General features: G+C 43.2%; 1 protein-coding gene across 1 annotated transcript; it reads left to right on the forward strand.

The window, feature by feature from the left end:
- Positions 1-227: 227 nt before the first annotated feature.
- Positions 228-13,457, forward strand: LOC140104298 (IgGFc-binding protein-like). Its single transcript, XM_072127776.1, has 6 exons — positions 228-291; positions 8,042-9,262; positions 10,321-10,517; positions 11,153-11,520; positions 12,028-12,278; positions 12,926-13,457. Exons 1-6 carry the CDS (start codon positions 228-230, stop codon positions 13,072-13,074), a joined length of 2,250 nt encoding a protein of 749 aa, XP_071983877.1. The 3' UTR covers positions 13,075-13,457.
- Positions 13,458-16,156: the final 2,699 nt, after the last annotated feature.

Consider the following 16,156-nt stretch of genomic DNA (forward strand, 5'->3'; position numbering starts at 1 on the left):
ATAACTAGAAGATAACTTTAAATACGAAAATCACCCCTCTCATTTCTAATGAAATTTAACAGAATAGATATTTCATATCTGATTATATTCAGTACCAAAATGATTTATCATAATTGTCGGCTTCCCTGCCAAATCGATTCATGAATTTCTGGAGAATTTCTGGGAAATTTTGGATAGGGAATATAAACTCCTTGGAAAGCTGCAACAGATGTGTCCCTTCCATTAGGATGCATTGGCAGGGGGTGAAGGTCCTGCTCCAGTGGAGTCTGCTTCTGGCTGTCTCCTGTGCGGGTGAGTGTCATTATGTAATCTTTATATTGTAACATTACTATGCAGAGGAAGGTAATGTATTTTATTACCACTACATGGATATATTCGCTGCTACTGTTGAGAGAAGAGAAATCTTCTGTAAATCCATTGAAAAATCTGACCAAAAAATTGTGAAATCATTGCAAGTTGTAGGTCAGATTTACTTGTGGATTGATTTAGGACAGTGGTTCTCAACCTGTCGGTCGCGACCCCAGCGGGGGTCGAACAACCAAAACCGGGAGTCGCCTAAAGCCATCGGAGCTGCAATTTTATTGCGTTTTTACTGCAAATCACAAGGTTTGGGGTCACCGCAACATGAGGAACTGTATTGCGGGTTCACAGCATTAGAAAGATTGAGAACCACTGATTTAGGACTTTTCCATATGTAGGTCACCTTAAAGGTATAGGGCAAGTTCACAGGTGGTGTTTACATTGCATTTTTAACAAAATACAAAAGCCGGGGAGAAGAGATTTCCCGAATTAAATTGCTATTAACATTTGCTTTCACAAAATGGTATGTGAATGTGATGTTACCACAAGTGTCAACAACGAGTGGACGTTAGCCTTTTGTATCTCTCTATCGATCTATTTCCTATATTTTACATGAAAAAATGTGAATAATTTATCTATTATCTTATAGGTAGAGATCTACCTACCTATCAATCTATTTTCTTCTTTTTTTATTTATCTAGATGTTTTACATCTCTCATTTCTCATATCTTTGATTTCTATCATATATACCGTATATATATACAGGCGGTCCCCTACTTAAGAACACTCGACTTACATACGACCCCTAGTTACAAACGGACCTCTGGATATTGGTAAGTTACTGTACTTTAGCCCCAGGCTACAATAATCAGCTGTAACAGTTATCACAGGTGTCTGCAATGAACCTTTATTGTTAATCCTGATTCTTATGACAACCCAACATTTTAAAATCCAATTGTCACAGAGACCAAAAAAGTTCCGGCTCGGATTACAATAAAAAAATATACGGTTCCGACTTACATACAAACTCGACTTAAGAACAAACCTACAGACCCTATCTTGTATGTAACCCGGGGACTGCCTGTATATCATATTTCATGAAAAAAATCAAGGGGGACATTGATCATAATTTTTTTGCTTGTTTGTGCGCAATTTTTTACAACTTGCAACTAAATGTAGTCTCAATCTAGCTTCCTTATTGGTCGCAAATGAGATCTACTTTGTAGGGGAATAATTTGTGACAAATTAGGCGCAAAATTAGGTGCAAGAATTAATAAGGCAAAAAAAAACGTACATAAATTACAAGACAAGAAAAGGAACAAAAAAGTTGGTGCAAAAAAGGCGAAGAGATGCTGGAGATTTAGCATCAAGTTTCTTGTTGCCCATGCAAACCAATCAGAGCTCAGCTTTAATTTTATAAACAGCTGTGGGAAAATGAAAGCCGAGCTCTGATTGGCTGCCATAGGCAACTAGAACAGTTCTGCTCTAAGAGGCTTATGATAAACATCCCCCACTATGATTAAAGGGGTTCATGCATGGTACACATTGCTGGCAATCCACTGCATCTTTGTACCAACAACAAATACTTATACTAATACTATGTTATTACAACAAATCAAGCATTCTAAAGATATACAATAGGGGGGACATTAATCATACTGGGTCTCAGGTTCGCCTGTTTTTTCGCCTGGTTTGTTCTCCTTTTTGGCTCCTGATCTATGATGGATCTAGTTCTGCCTTAGTAAATGCGTTTTGGAATTGTCGCATGTCCGATTCATTTGCGCCTAAATTTGCAACAAATTTGTCTCTAATTGTTAGATCTCATTTGTGAGCAATAATGAAAGGAGACTGAGAAAATGTGACAGAACGTTCAGGGCTTCATCTCTGCTCAAAAAAACTATCATTGTGATGTAACTGCAGGGACTAAAAGTGACAGAGATGTAAAAAAAAATTCTTGCTGAAATGAGTCTTTTCCTTTTTTATTATAATTTACATGAAATGGAGACTGATAATATTCTCAGATCTGTACAATAAGACAATAATCACTCCCAGAGATGATCCCATAGACAATAATCACTCCCAGAGATGATCCCATAGACAATGATCACTCCCAGAGATGATCCCATAGACAGTAATCACTCCCAGAGATGATCCCATAGACAATAATCACTCCCAGAGATGATCCCATAGACAATAATCACTCACAGAGATGATCCCATAGACAATAATCACTCCCAGAGATGATCCCATAGACAATAATCACTCACAGAGATGATCCCATAGACAATAATCACTCCCAGAGATGATCCCATAGACCAGTGATGGGCAACCTTTTGAGCTTGGTGTGTCAAAATTCGCCAAAAACCCGAACATAACTCGGGTGGTGTGTCACCTTGACAAAAAAACATAATTTTGTGATATTTGTTTAAATAATAAATCTGTATACTATTTAACTTCTAGGGTACTTTAACCGTAGGTTGTCTGATTGATCCTACCATGTACTGCCATACTACAGTATGGCAGTATATGGGGATTTTCCCAATCATCTATTACTATGTGCAAATCGCACACTGTAATAGATCGGTTACAATCAGACACGTGTGTAAATGCTTAGTAACCTGTGAACTTTCTGTCATGAAAGTTCACAGGTTACAGCGAGGGCGCAGGCGCCGCTGTCTGCATCTCCCTCATGCCCTCTTGGCATGGAGAAGGTGTGAGGAGCATAATAATCGTAATGTCTGGCGATTTGCAAGGCATTGTGATTATTTCAGGGCTTGTACATCACAAAACTGACACACAAGCCCTGATGACTGTCTTCTATCATACAGTGCACTGACCTTACTTACTATATGATGGGAGTGGTTATCCTCCCTTGCCCCTGCTGTGGAGATGGTCAGTGTAGAGGTGGCAGCTGCTGGGACATCACACAAGGCAGCAGCGATGTGACCTCTGACTGTGCTGCCTTCTTCCCCCCACCACAACTATCAGGAGCTGCAGAGGAGCCCCCTGGGTGTATGGCCGGGTCACCTCTCCTGCTCTGCCCTGTGCTTATACCTGTGCTGACTGGAGACACTAGGCACAGCTCACACATGGGGAGGGGCCGCCCTGGGGGAGGAGGAGGAGGGGGGAGTGCTGGAAGCTCAGTGCAATCTCTCAGCCTCCCGGCTACTGCACCTGGTCATGTAGGATGAAACTTAACTCTCAGGCAGCCGTGTGTCAGTGAAAATGGCTACGTGTGTCAGCACTGACACGCGTGTCATAGGTTAGCCATCACTGCCATAGACAATAATCACTCACAGAGATGATCCCATAGACAATGATGAAGTCCTTACTGGAGAAATTTTACATTTTAAAACTGCTCCGAAGTATTTTCCATGTTGCATAGAGGTTATTCTTCATTTGGGAACCTAAAATGTATGTTTTTAGTAATGAAAAGGGAAGTTTTTTGGAAGTGCAGCTGCTCAGAGTAGGTGCATTTTCTGCGCCTATTTTGTGCCTTTTTAGGTGCACTTTTGTGATAGATGCCGTGCAAACATCTGTATAGGACGCACTAACTATGTCAGATAATGCGCAGGGACTCAAAACCACTAAGTGCCGAACTTTGCCGTGCGCCAAGTCTAACAGACTGTGATTAATGTCCCCCTTTATGTTAATATACATATATCAGTTGAAAGAAAAAAGTAAGTACCCCTTTAATGTCCCCCCTTTTATGTAATCAAATCACATAATATAGCATGAATCATGAAGAATTTATCTATCTCATATATTTCTATCTATCTATCTATCTATCTATCTATCTATCCAAATCCAAAAAATAGGCAGCACTCCAGAATCTTTTCAAAAAATTAAAGGTAAAATTTTATTCCATTGCGACGTTTCGGTGGTGGCACCCACCTTTTTCAAGTGGGTGCCAACACTGAAACGTCGCAATGGAATAAAATTTTACCTTTAATTTTTTTGACCAGATTCTGGAGTGCTGCCTATTTTTTTGGATTTATTTATTGGGACTTACTGCCACGGGTCATACGGCTTTGCACCATCATTCCTGCTGCTCTGGACTTTCCTACACATTGGGGATCATTTACTAAGTGTCTGCGGAGCGCATTTTCGTAGGGTTTCCCGGCGATTTCCGTTTTTGCGCCGCATTTAACAGGCTATTTTGGTGCGCGCAATCGGAATATTGGCGCAATCGGAATATTGGCGTGTACACAACACAAATCGGGGGGCAGGCCGTCGGGCAGCAACCCGACCGATTCGGACTACACTCGGGATTTAACATTTCAAATTGTGTCGCAAGACACGCACTTACAAGCACCGGAAAGAAGAAGGTGAACTCCAGCGGACCTCAGTGGGCAAGCAATGGATGCAGGAACTCGGGCGCACGAGTTTGTGAATCGTGCCGGACTTCATCTTTGTCGGACTGTCCGGATCAGGGATCGCAACAGGACCGGGTAAGTAAATTTGCCCCATTATCTATCTCATATCTATCTATCTATCAATCTATCTATCAATCTCATATCTGTCTATCTATCTATCTATCTATCTATCTATCTATCTCATATCTATCTATCTTCTATCTATCTATCTATCTATCTATCTATCTCCTATCTATCTATCTATCTATCTATCTATCTCCTATCTATCTATCTATCTATCTATCTCATATCTATCTATCTCATATCTATCTATCTATCTATCTATCTCCTATCTATCTATTTATCTCCTATCTATCTATCTATCTATCTATCTATCTATCTCCTATCTATCTATCTATCTCCTATCTATCTATCTATCTATTTATCTTCTATCAATCTATCCCCTATCTATCTCCTATCTATCTATCTATCTATCTCCTATCTATCTATCTATCTCATATCTATCTATCTCATATCTATCTATCTCCTATCTATCTATCTCCTATCTATCTATCTATCTATCTATCTATCTATCTATCTCCTATCTATCTATCTATCTATCTATCTCCTATCTATCTATTTATCTTCTATCTATCTATCTATCTATCTCCTATCTATCTATCTATCTATCTATCTATCTATCTATCTATCTATCTATATATCTCATCTATCTATCTCATATCTATCTATCTTTCACTGTCACAGTCAGGCACATCAGTAGGTTAGGCAGTGATTGTATTGTGATTCTATGGAGTTTTACCTCATGGGATCCTCATGTGTATCCTCCTAGATTGTCAGATAAATGCTGTCAGCAGACCAGTCTTCAGTACACAGGTAACTGTCTCCTTCTTTCGTCCCTCAGTTTTTGGCTCTTGTCTTTGACTTTTACCTCAGGAACCGCCGATATCGTTCACCTCACAAAATTCCCTCCGCTTTCCCGCCTTTTCCTGCCTCCCTTCTCATTGGCCAGGAGTAGTGAGCTGCACCTGACAGGATTCACTGCTCCTATCAGCTAAGTTTGATTGCACTAACACTTACAAAACAACCAGGTTCGCTTGGGCCACATTGACACGTGGCGTTTACATTGGGGGACATTTACTTACAGTGTCGGTGTCTGCATTGGCTTTGTTACCGACCTGCTCTGGGAAAGAAGACACACATTTAATATTGTAGAGCTGTGCAGAGACATTTCTGGCGCCGAGACTATTTTCTGTCCCTGGGACCAAAATCTGTCCCGAGCACCAGAAATGTGTCCAACAGTCCCTGCTAGACCAGTTTTCTTTTGGTCTACTTTCCGTCAGTTTACACCGCCCAAAAAGGGCTGCGACACATAGTAATTGTGTCTGAGTTTCCACTCCGCCAAAGCCACGCCCCTTTTCGGAGAACAGTCGGAGCAGACGGAAAAAGTCATTTTTTCTGGCGCCGCCAGATAATAAATAGGTCTGAGAGCAGAACATGTGGTGAGAGCGCCACAAAACTGGCGGAAACGCCATAGTAAATGTCCCCCATTGTGTTTTGAAACGCAATACAACAGCTGAGGAGAGAAGAACTACAAAATGCAATGTTAACACAATGGGGGTCATTTACTAAGGGCCCGATTCGCGTTTTCCCGTCGTGTTACCTGAATATTTCCGATTTGCGCCGATTTCCCTTGAATTGCCCTGGGATTTTGGCGCACGCGATCGGATTGTGGCGCATCGGCGCTAGCATGCACGCGCCGGAAATGGAGGGGGCGTGGCCGAACGAAAACCCGACGGATTCGGAAAAACCGCCGCATTTAAAACAAAAAATCTGTCGCGGAGCTTGCACTTACCTTCACTCAGCCCTGCCCGGTGAACTCCAGCGCGTTCCGATGCTTTTCAGCGCAGCAGCGCCACCTGGTGGACGGCGGAGGAACTACCTTAATAAATCGCGGGCCGGACCCGAATCCAGCGCAGAGAACGCGCCGCTGGATCACGAATGGACCGGGTAAGTAAATCTGCCCCAATGGGGCATATTTAATAAAGACCGTGCGCCAGTTTTCTGACGTTCTTTTCTGTGCAAACTGCTTGCACAGGTATTTAAGAAGTGCCCGCGCCACGTATCGCACGCTACCCTTTTGCGACGCGAGTCATCACGCAACACAAATTTCTGCACTGAAATGGGCGCTCCTTTCGCCAGATTTAACATGCAAAGTCAGACAGAATTGTGTTGAATGCCCTACATTTAATGTGCACCCAAAAAAAGTGGGCACTACGTCAGAGCAGTACAGAGATCCTAAATTCCTAAATCTGGCGCCCCCTGCACTATACACAAGCAACTGCACATAGTACACACTGCACTGTTCTTAGTGAATGTGCCCACCAGCGGGTTAGCGTCTCGTTAACATTGGGGCACATTTATTTACCTGTCCCGTCACGATCCCCGCCGTGCGTTGTCCGCCGAGGATTCAGGTCTGCCGCGATTCACTAAGATTGTGTGTCCAATTTCCTGCATGTGTCGCTTCCCCGCTCAGGTCCACCGGAGTTCACCATCTTCTTCCTGGTGCATGTCTTGTGACACAATTTGCTTTTTAAATTCCGCGGTTTGTCCGAATCACGCCCCCCGATTTGTGTTGCATGCAAGCCAGCGCCACAATCCGCTCGCGTGCACCAAAAACCCGGGGCAATTCAGCAGAAAAAGGGGAGAAAAACGTGAAACCCAACGAAAATGCGCTGTTCGGACCCTTAGTAAATGTGCTCCATTGTGTTGACAAAATGCAAACGTCAATGTGCCGTATTGTGTCAGCATACACAAAATAGGGGGGATTGGGGGTACACGATAACCCCTTAGTGACCCATCCTAAAAAGTCATTAAAGTGGTTTTCCGATCACAACAAGTTAGCCCCTATTCCCAGGACACCTTGCTGATCGGGGGGATCTCAGTGGTGGATTACACAGATTACAAGAACGAGGGTCCTTGCTGCTCTATTCATCTTTATAGCACTGACAGAGACTGCCAATCGCTGTTCTCAGCTTTCTCCGTCAGTGTCAGAGTCATTGAATGACGTGCATGTCTGACCCATCGCTCCATTTCTCATTCAGGACTTTTTCCTGCTTTTAAGACACTTTTGATAGTTCTGCCCCTCGGGTCAGCTGTGGTGATATCATGTGGACAGTAGTTCACCAGTTATGAGAGTCACCTCGCTATATTCCATAGGAGAGATGCAGTGAGGCAGTAAACAGGCCTAATCTTTAGTACCCAACACTGTTTCTATAAAATGTGTCATGCTTTGCATGGTGAGCAATGTTGGGCTTTTATACATTTTAATGAAATTGTAGATTTTTTTTATTGTCTTCTCCCAGCAGGGCAGATCCAAAGAAAATATGTGACTGCTTTCATGAACAACCCCCCAGGAAAATCAAAAGCCGTCTTCCAGCTGTATCTTGTGACCTCTGATAAACCCGCTACAGTCACAGTGACGGTCCCTCAGCCATTCTTCAACAAGACGGTTCATGTAGACAAGGACAGCAGTGGCCTGGTGACTTTAGACAATACATACATGATCACGGAGAAGGACGTCACTTCCAAGGTCATATCAGTGACATCAGACGAGGCCATTTCTGTCATTGCATTCAACACTGAAAAGGTCACCGCTGACGCCATGACCTGCTTACCAGAAGAAGACCTGGGGACTGAATACTACGTCATTATTCCCGGACAGGTGACAGGAAGTGGCAAACAAATTGTCGTGGCCAATGGATTTGAAGATAAAGTCCAAGTAACCATTACAGTCTCAGGGTCCATCACATATAACGGGATATCCTACCAATCAGGAGAAACGTTCTCAGTGTTTCTGGAGAACCAACAAGTTATCCAGTTCCAAAGTTCTGAAGATCCTACAGGAAGCAAAATCTCATCTACCTCTCCGGTAGCCGTGTTTGCAGGTCATTCCTGTTTCACTGGCCTTAGCTCTTATTGTGACATCCTCATGGAACAGCTCCATCCTGTAAAAAACTGGGGAACGGTCTTTCCTGTGTTCCCATTCCTTACCAACACACAAGATGTCATCAGTATAGTTGCAGGAAGTCCGGATACTTTTGTGACTATCTATAGTCCAAAAGGCACCACCCAGCATAGTCTACATGAAGGCGGCCATGTCCAAGTCACCGTAGATAATATCCTTCTCATCAATGCCACCAAACCAGTGACAGTCTCATATTTATTCCAACAATCACGTTCTGACAGTCTACAATATCAGTATGATCCTTCTGCTATCACCGTCCCTCCACTGTTACCTGGGGGGAGATATTACAAGTTTGTGACACAGTCTTACTATGATAACTTCATCCTCATTGTGTCCCAGACATCTTCAGACTCTGGGTTCTACTTGGATGGAAAACCACTCAGTTCTTACCCAATGACTATGAAAGAATTCAATGGGTTTCGAGGTTGGCAAGTCACCCTAGGGAAAACTGAGGGTCAGCACAAGATACACCACGTGACGTCCCCATTCATACTGTATGTTTTTGGCACTGAAGTTTCTGTCTCCTATGGATATTCATTGGTCCAAGGTTTACCATTTCCAGGTAAGAGATATTCTTCAATGCAAAAGGTTCTTCTTGTAGTAGAGATGATGATGGGATTAGCAATGTCTCTCAACCATCTCTTTAAAATCTCCATAACAATATCTGGGTATAAGTTGTGTTACTCTCCTCACACCCATTGGGCTTTCCAGACTAAAAATACCAAAAATTACATCTGGAATGCCCTACTTATACAGATTTATGAAAACTTCATCAACTTTGCCACCAGTTTTATAGGATAATTCATGTCAATCCTTTAAAGGGAACCTGTCACCAGAATGCTGAATTTCACTGGTGACAGGTCCCAATAGGCACAGCATAGTACATTCCATAACACTTACTTCCACAACTGAGTTCCCTTCCGTTCGTGTAATATCCACGGCTAAAGCCGACCTGGTTCCCTGCCAAGAAGTCCTGCTCAAGTCCTGGAGTGATGCCGCTCAAATCACAACGTTTGATGGGTAATTAGCATAACACTCAGTCCGGACCCCGCTCATGGATATTTAATTTCTTTCCCTGCCACATCCTTCCTGTGACTAACCCTCCCTCCGACATCCACCAGCTGCTGCGCTGAAGAGCATCGGAACGCACTGGAATACACCGAGCCGGGCTGAGTGAAGGTAAGTGCAATTTTCGCGACACTTTTTTTTTTTTTAAATGCGGCGGTTTTTCCGAATCTGTTCGGGTTTTCGTTCGGCCATGCCCCCCAATTTCCGTCGTATGCATGCCGGCGCCGATGCGCCACAATCCAATCGCGTGCGCCAAAATCCCGGGGCAATTCAGGGAAAATCGGCGCAAATCGGAAATATTCGGGTAACACGTCGGGAAAACGTGTTAGTAAATGACCCCCAATGTATATTTTGAGGGGGATTTATGTTACAATCCAGGACATATATAGTTATTGAAAGGATGCAAGTGATAAAAATTGGCGATAAACGTTTAGTGTCATATCAGCGTCACCACTGGAGAGATGAAGTATTACACAGTTCCCATGAAAAATTGCATATTCTTTATATTCTTTACAGTAATATTCTATCAGTATAATCTTGTATTTGTTTCAGAACCAACAAAAGAGCTCAAATGTTCAATCCACTGCCTCAAGGATGCTGCTGAGTTTATTCTACCATACAGCTTGGTATCTGCCGCGCACTTGGATGCCCTCCATATCCACCTCAAAGATTCCATGTGCCGGGCGGAAAATATGGGAGATCATTATCTCATCAAAATACCATTTACCAGATGTGGCTCCAGTGTCCTGGTGGGTACAAGTTCTGTTCAGCACTATCCCTTTTCTTTCTTCATCCCTCCACTATTCTTCTCTCTTCTCCCCTTTCTTTCTCCCACCACCCATCCTCTCTAAGGGTGTGACTCTTAATGACTTGCCTTACCCCTTGGATGATGTCCTCTCTACTGTTTCCTTCTCTTGTCTTTTCTCATCTCCACTCCAAGAGCGTTGGTCTTAGCAGTGATGGTTAATGATGTCCTCCCCTCTAAGCTTGTATCCAGGGGCGTAACTTGAGGGGGTGTAGAGGTTGCCATTGCACTAGGGCCCAAGAGGTTTAGGGGGTCCTTATGGTGTCACTTTCCCATATGAGAAGACTATTACTATGAACCATACATTATAGTCGGGGGGCCTGGCACAGACTTTGCACTGGGGCCCATCAGCTTCTAGTTACGCCACTGTTCCTATCCGCTTTGTCATGTACTACCCACGTGGATGTAACTTGAGGGGTTGCAGAGGTTGTGGATGCACTGGGGCCCAGGAGCCTCCTGGAGCCCATAAGTTGACCATATGAGGAGACAAGTACTATAAATGATTAAAGCTCGGGGACTTGGTCCAGATTTTGACCAGACAAGTTACGCCTCTGACTGTCCAGTATTTGTTTCCTGCAGTATGACAACGGGAGAACCTTCTATGCTAACACAATCTACGGAACCATCCCTGACACAGACGTCCATCGCATTGAGATCCCAGTCAGATGTGAGATGGAGAATAATAAGTCAGTGGAACTGATCATTAACCCTAAAGTGAACAACATGGTCTGTAAGAGTTATTACAACGTCTCGATGAAACTCTACGAGAGCGACAGCTTCACTGAGCCGCTCACACTGTATCCTCATAAGGTCGATCTGAACAGCAATCTACACCTGGAGCTTGAGGTTCTGTCAAATGATGAGGAGCTGCAGATATTCACAGAGACCCTCACTGCTTCCCCTTCACTGGGGGATACAAAGAAGATATATAGAATCATTGAGCGTGGGTAAGAAAACAGATTTCTAAATTAAAGGAATCTTCGATGTTCTTCGATTCTTTCTATGTGCAGAACCCTTGTGGACCCTCACATCTTAGTTACTTCTAATTCTTTAAGATGACGCTGTTATTATTGTCTGTCATATTAAAGGACATCTACCATACAATTACTGATGGTAGATGTGTCCTAATAAGAGGTTCCTGAGGAACATCAGTTAGGCAAGTTTCCCAGGGGCACTCTGGCTATGTCACCCGCTCCCCGTATTTTAATGTATAATAATAATGGATATGTATAATAATGATATGTAATATGTAAATTTTTAAGGTGGCCCCATTCAGAAGTCTTGCACACAGTGCAGTTTGCATTGTCTTGATAAATGTCGAGCCAGTGTGTGTACTGTTTAGGGACTATGGGTGTCATAAAAGGAAGGCTTCCTCCTCAAGTAGCCAAAAGAGTTGTTCTTGACGAACCTTTAAAATGGGAAATCTTATAGAAACTTCTTTGTTCTTTACTTAGGTGCCACCAGGACTCTACCTTACAGGTCCACCAGATGACAGACCCCCGGCTGCAGCGCTTCAGTTTTCACGCGGTTAAATTTGATCAATTCAATGAAGTTTATCTGACCGCTAATGTCATCATCTGTCACAACTCCACCTCCCCGAATCGCTGCACTCGAGGCTGCATCTCCTCAAGACTAAGGCGTGATGTCCCGAAAGAAGAAGTAGACACCGCTAGATTATCCCAGGGGCCCATTGTGTTTAGCTCTGGTAAGTATCCGCCATAATACTTAATAAAAACGTTAATAATCCCCAAAAGGTATATTGTTTCTTCGATAAATGGGCACATTTACTTACCCGTCCCTTTGCGATCCCCGCTGTGCGTTGTCCGACGAGGATTCGGAGCTGCCGCGATTTATTAAGATCGTGAATCTAATTTCCTGCATGTGTCGCTTCCCCGCTGAGGTCCGCTGGAGTTCACCTTCTTCTTCCCGGTGCATGTAAGTGCTGATCTTGCGACACAATTTCATTTTTAAATTCCGCGGCTTGTCCGAATCAGTCGGGTTGTCCGACGTCCACGCCCCCGATATGTGTCGCATTCAATCCGATCAGGTGCGCCAAAAATCCGGGGCAATTCAGGGCAAAAAGGTAAAACGTCGGGAAACCCGACGAAAATGTGGTGTTCTAACCCATCAACAAAATAAGATTTTACATCATGAAGTAACCGGTAGTTACAATAACTTAGAAGACACCTGTAATGTATTCAGTTATGAAATCTAAACATTGTTCTAATATTGCCATGGACTTAAATTTTTGTGTTTTTGGTTCATCAAATTATGTCCACATACACACTAGACTGATCCTACAATGACTGATCCCCTATAAAATTCACACTGTGTTTTTCCTATGTTTTGTAGATGAGAAGATCACGCAGGTATCTGTCCTGGCATCAGGCTTGGTGGTTGCCTTGTGCACTACAGTGATTCTGTCTATACTGGCTTTGGTGATTCAGAAAGAATATTACAGAAGAAAGAAGAGAGCGCTACCACCCAGCAATGACTTATAAATCTATTGTTATTTCTAGTGCCTTACACACTGTATTGGCACTGATATATTAGGGGCTTGTATTATGAATTTTTTGGAGGAGAAATAGGTTCAAACTATTGTTTGTCATTTTTTACAAATGGAGGCTTCCCATGGCCCTTCGTCAGGAGTGTCGAGGGCGATGAAAAGCATCTGCTGGATTTATGATCAAGCTAGTTTCCTTGTTTAAATCTACTCCTGCCCCATGCTGGAGTACGATGGTTTGAGGACTTCTGAGGTCATTCTAGTGCAAAGGGGGTCATAAAAAAGCTTGTGGATTATATAAAATCACATTTTCTTTTTTATGTTTTTTATGTTTATGGCTAATCTGGTAGACAACAATATAATAAAAATCAGTATTTTTTTGAGGAAGTACTTCAGTTTGATTATTCCTTTCTGTAATTCATAGTTTTTCTTTATCGGTATATGGCGGTTCTGTTTAGATTTCCTTACAGCTTCTGTTAGTATCAGCCAGGAAAAAAAAATACTCTTCTGATTTCTATTAACAAATGTTGATAATAATAAATAATTGGAAATGAAAAAGGGTAACTTAGCAATACAAAGGGGGTCATTTACTAAGGGCCCGATTCGCGTTTTCCCGATGTGTTACCCGAATATTTCCGATTTGCACCGATTGTACCTGAATTGCCCCGGGATTTTGGCGCACGCGATCGGATTGTGGCGCATCGGCGCCGGCATGCGCGCAACGGAAATGGGGGGGGGCGTGGCCGAACGAAAACCCGACGTATTCGGAAAAACCGCCGCATTTAAAAACCGAAAATGTGTCGCTTGGGAAGCGCTTACCTTCACCTGGTCCAGCTCGGTGTATGATGATTTTCAGCGCAGCAGCGCCACCTCGTGGACGGCAGAGGAACTACCTTCATAAATCCCGTCCGGGCCCGAATCCTGTGCAGAGAACGCGCCGCTGGATCGCGAATGGGCCGGGTAAGTAAATCTGCCCCAAAGAGTTTTTCAAAAACAGTGCCGATCTTGTACACAGGACATGCCTAGTACTGCAGCTCTGTCCAAAAAGTCTAGACAGTGCCTATAGACAAGAGCAATTTTGGGGAAAATAAACCCTGGACAATCCTATTGACTGTGAATCCGCAGGTGATGTTTGTAACATTGCCAGTCCTGGCTCCGGGTGCAAGTAAATGACCTTCTAAGTCACGAAATTGGAAGGTAACAACCTCTGCTCCGCAGCTGCTAAACTCACACATGTCTACATTCTATGTTCCGGAAAGACCTTGAAAAATTACATAACACCTGGAATATGTATGTAGCCATAGGCTGATCTTCTCTTACCTAAATCCCTATTTACTAACGCAGACAATAAAAGGATTATAGCCTAAAATACTCTACACTCTATTCACTTCTATGGAGCCACCAGGATGGCTTACTGAAGATTCATATGTGCACCTACAAACCTCACATGTGACTTTTTATGGTGAAAAGTGTTTATTTACGTGCAACAATCTTACAAAGTTAATATGTATTAGCGAAAGCAACGCTGAGGCCAACTCAACGAGGCAAAGGCTTACAAGAGATAAAAAAAGACCAACAAAACAATCCATATCAGCATGACTGGATAGTGCAAGTGCTGCAAAACTGTAAAGTCTATGGCCAACCTTTTGGGGATAGAGTGCCCAAAGTACAACCAAAACCCACTTATATGTCGCAAAGTGCCAACATGACAATTTAAGCAGTCACTTATTGATCCCTGCTGTATCACAGGTTTCAATTGTATTGGCGTCATGAGTTCACCAATACAATAGAAAGATGGAGAAATGTGGATTGTAGCTTCCCTCCCGGGTCCCCTGAAGAGGAAGAATCAGGGTTCCCCGAGCAGGAACTCTGTGTTGGGGTGAACGCATGGGTGCCCACAGAAAGGGCTCTGAGTGCCACCTCTGGCACCCGTGCCATAGGTTCGCCACCACCGGTCTAGGGCGTAGTCAGGAAATTGACAAGTTTTTATTTGTATCACTGAGTTTACAGTAACAAATGTAACTATTTATAAACAGAATTATGCGTCTCCTTGGTCACTGACTACAACACTTGTGTAGTCAGACCTACAGTTATCTTTTACTCACTTACGTTTCCTTCTTTGGTCTCATGACTAATGTCTAGGTATTTTGCAAAGATGTAATTTGAAGTTGCTAGTACCCAATAATGAACACTCAATTATAGTCATATTATTCATAAAATATTTTAGTGGAGAGACTTTGTAGGGGCTATCCCAGGCTACACCTTCAGCACCATTGGTTCTTTCTAAGATATTGGGGGATTTTAATAACTTACCTGTCCGCAGAGTTCCCAGAAAGTGCATTGTCCGTGTATAATGCACTGTGCCGCGATACACTAATATCCTGCGCCCGATATCCTGCATGTGTCGCTTCCCCGCTCAGGTCCACCGGAGTTCACCTTCTTCTTCCTGGTGCATGTAAGTGCATTGTCTTGTGACACAATTTGAAAGTTAAATCCCGCGCTCAGTCCGAATCAGTCGGATTGTCCAACGGCACGCCCCCCGATTCGTGATATATGAAAGCCAGCGCACCTGCACCAAAAAAAGATTGCGTGCGACATAATCCCAGTGCAGACCCCTGTTTAAATATCTGTCCAAGCCGTGCAATCCCCGAAAATGACAAACAGTGCGATCCGCGACACTTAGTAAATAACCTCCACTGTGTTTTCCATGTAAGTAGAGTTTACTTACAACTTAAATTTTCAAGTGTTTGGCTCCTCCACAGCACAGAACCCCTGCAGGGGAAAGGGGAAATGCATTTTTGTATTGTTTTTGAAGAAAGAAGTTCTGTTTGAGACCTATAGGAACTGATACTTTTTGCTCTCACAAGAGCGGAGTGCTTTTCGAATTCCTCTGGTTGTATATCTTATGTATGGGCTACAAAAGTCAATGGCGCTTCAAAGACTTGGACAGTGAAGAACCATCCTAGGGCTAGGTCATCGACCTCGGACTGATGGGAAACCATTACAGAAAAGTCAGAGGTAGCACAGTGCATACAACTCTTTCTACTACGTAGCCGTCTTTCTTGGTTCTTTGGGCTCAG

This window comes from Engystomops pustulosus, chromosome 10 (assembly GCF_040894005.1).
Source record: "Engystomops pustulosus chromosome 10, aEngPut4.maternal, whole genome shotgun sequence".
In the NCBI taxonomy this organism is placed as follows: domain Eukaryota; kingdom Metazoa; phylum Chordata; class Amphibia; order Anura; family Leptodactylidae; genus Engystomops; species Engystomops pustulosus.

What these genes read in the sequence shown, in the direction of transcription:
- LOC140104298 (XM_072127776.1), top strand. Translation starts at nt 228, where the DNA reads ATGCATTGGCAGGGGGTGAAGGTCCTGCTCCAGTGGAGTCTGCTTCTG. An exon ending in CCAAGGTTTACCATTTCCAG is followed by an intron (nt 9,263 to 10,320) that starts GTAAGAGATATT and finishes TATTTGTTTCAG; the next exon opens with AACCAACAAAAGAGCTCAAA. An exon ending in GATGTGGCTCCAGTGTCCTG is followed by an intron (nt 10,518 to 11,152) that starts GTGGGTACAAGT and finishes TGTTTCCTGCAG; the next exon opens with TATGACAACGGGAGAACCTT.